General features: G+C 40.2%; 1 protein-coding gene across 1 annotated transcript in view; it reads right to left on the bottom strand.

Moving 5' to 3' along the window:
* Positions 1-229: 229 nt before the first annotated feature.
* The window catches only part of LOC107081002 (cAMP-specific 3',5'-cyclic phosphodiesterase 4D-like), a gene marked incomplete at its 3' end in the record, with an annotated part of 5,999 nt that continues 5,450 nt past the window's right edge, over positions 230-778 (bottom strand). Inside the window, exons 3-4 of the mRNA XM_015369213.1 lie at positions 444-608; positions 230-354 (exon numbers count right to left, since the gene is read on the bottom strand). Of these exons, the coding sequence (XP_015224699.1) occupies positions 230-354; positions 444-608 (290 nt within the window). The remainder of the gene's footprint in view (positions 355-443; positions 609-778) is intronic.

The raw sequence follows: 778 nt of genomic DNA, 5'->3' as shown, positions 1-778 counted from the left end.
CAGAATTCTGATTTTTTTTCTCAGAATTCTGACTTTAATCTCAGAATTCTGACTTTTTTCTCAGAATTCTGACTTTAATCTCAGAATTCTGACTTTAAGTCAGACTTTAAGTCAGAATTCTGAGAAAAAAGTCAGAATTCTGAGATTAAAGTCAGAATTCTGACTTTTTTCCCATGTTAAACTAAACTAAAATTTAAAAATCAGTTAACTTTTTTTTTTTTCTAGTGGCCCTAATCCTCTTCCGTAAAACTCACTGGTGTTGATGAGGAACTGGTTGGAAACTCCAGGGTGATCTACATCATGGATGGAGCTCGCAAACAGCGCAGCCAGGATCTCAAGATCAGTAAATACGGCCTAAGACACCAAAACAAGAGGAGAATCAACATGCATGCCTGCTAACAATCGTCATGGTTGTTTGTTAGAGGAAGTTTACGTGTAGCTACCTCCAGAGCAGGCGTGGACAGCAGGACGTGTGTGGACTGCACCACATCTGCTGCGTGGATGTTGTTATGGTAAGCCACGTCAGAGTGGTAATGATCCTCTAGCGTCATCATGAAGTTAATGAAAAGATCCACAGGAATCTTGAAGGTTTTCAGCAAGTCGCGTTCCTACAGCAGCAAAACAAGCAGACTCTCGCTCAGTGGACATGAAAATAGAAATATTGGTCAAAAAGGATCTTTAAAGGAGTCATACAGTAGCAGCCATTCAAAATGTCCCCACTTTCCTTGAAGGGCCCATGGCTGGTCCCCTACAATTCATTTTTAAACATCAATATTTG

The sequence above is a fragment of the Cyprinodon variegatus genome, unplaced genomic scaffold, assembly GCF_000732505.1.
Source record: "Cyprinodon variegatus isolate N-32 unplaced genomic scaffold, C_variegatus-1.0 Scaffold2646, whole genome shotgun sequence".
NCBI lineage: Eukaryota > Metazoa > Chordata > Actinopteri > Cyprinodontiformes > Cyprinodontidae > Cyprinodon > Cyprinodon variegatus.
This window is presented reverse-complemented; position numbering and strand designations above follow the sequence as displayed.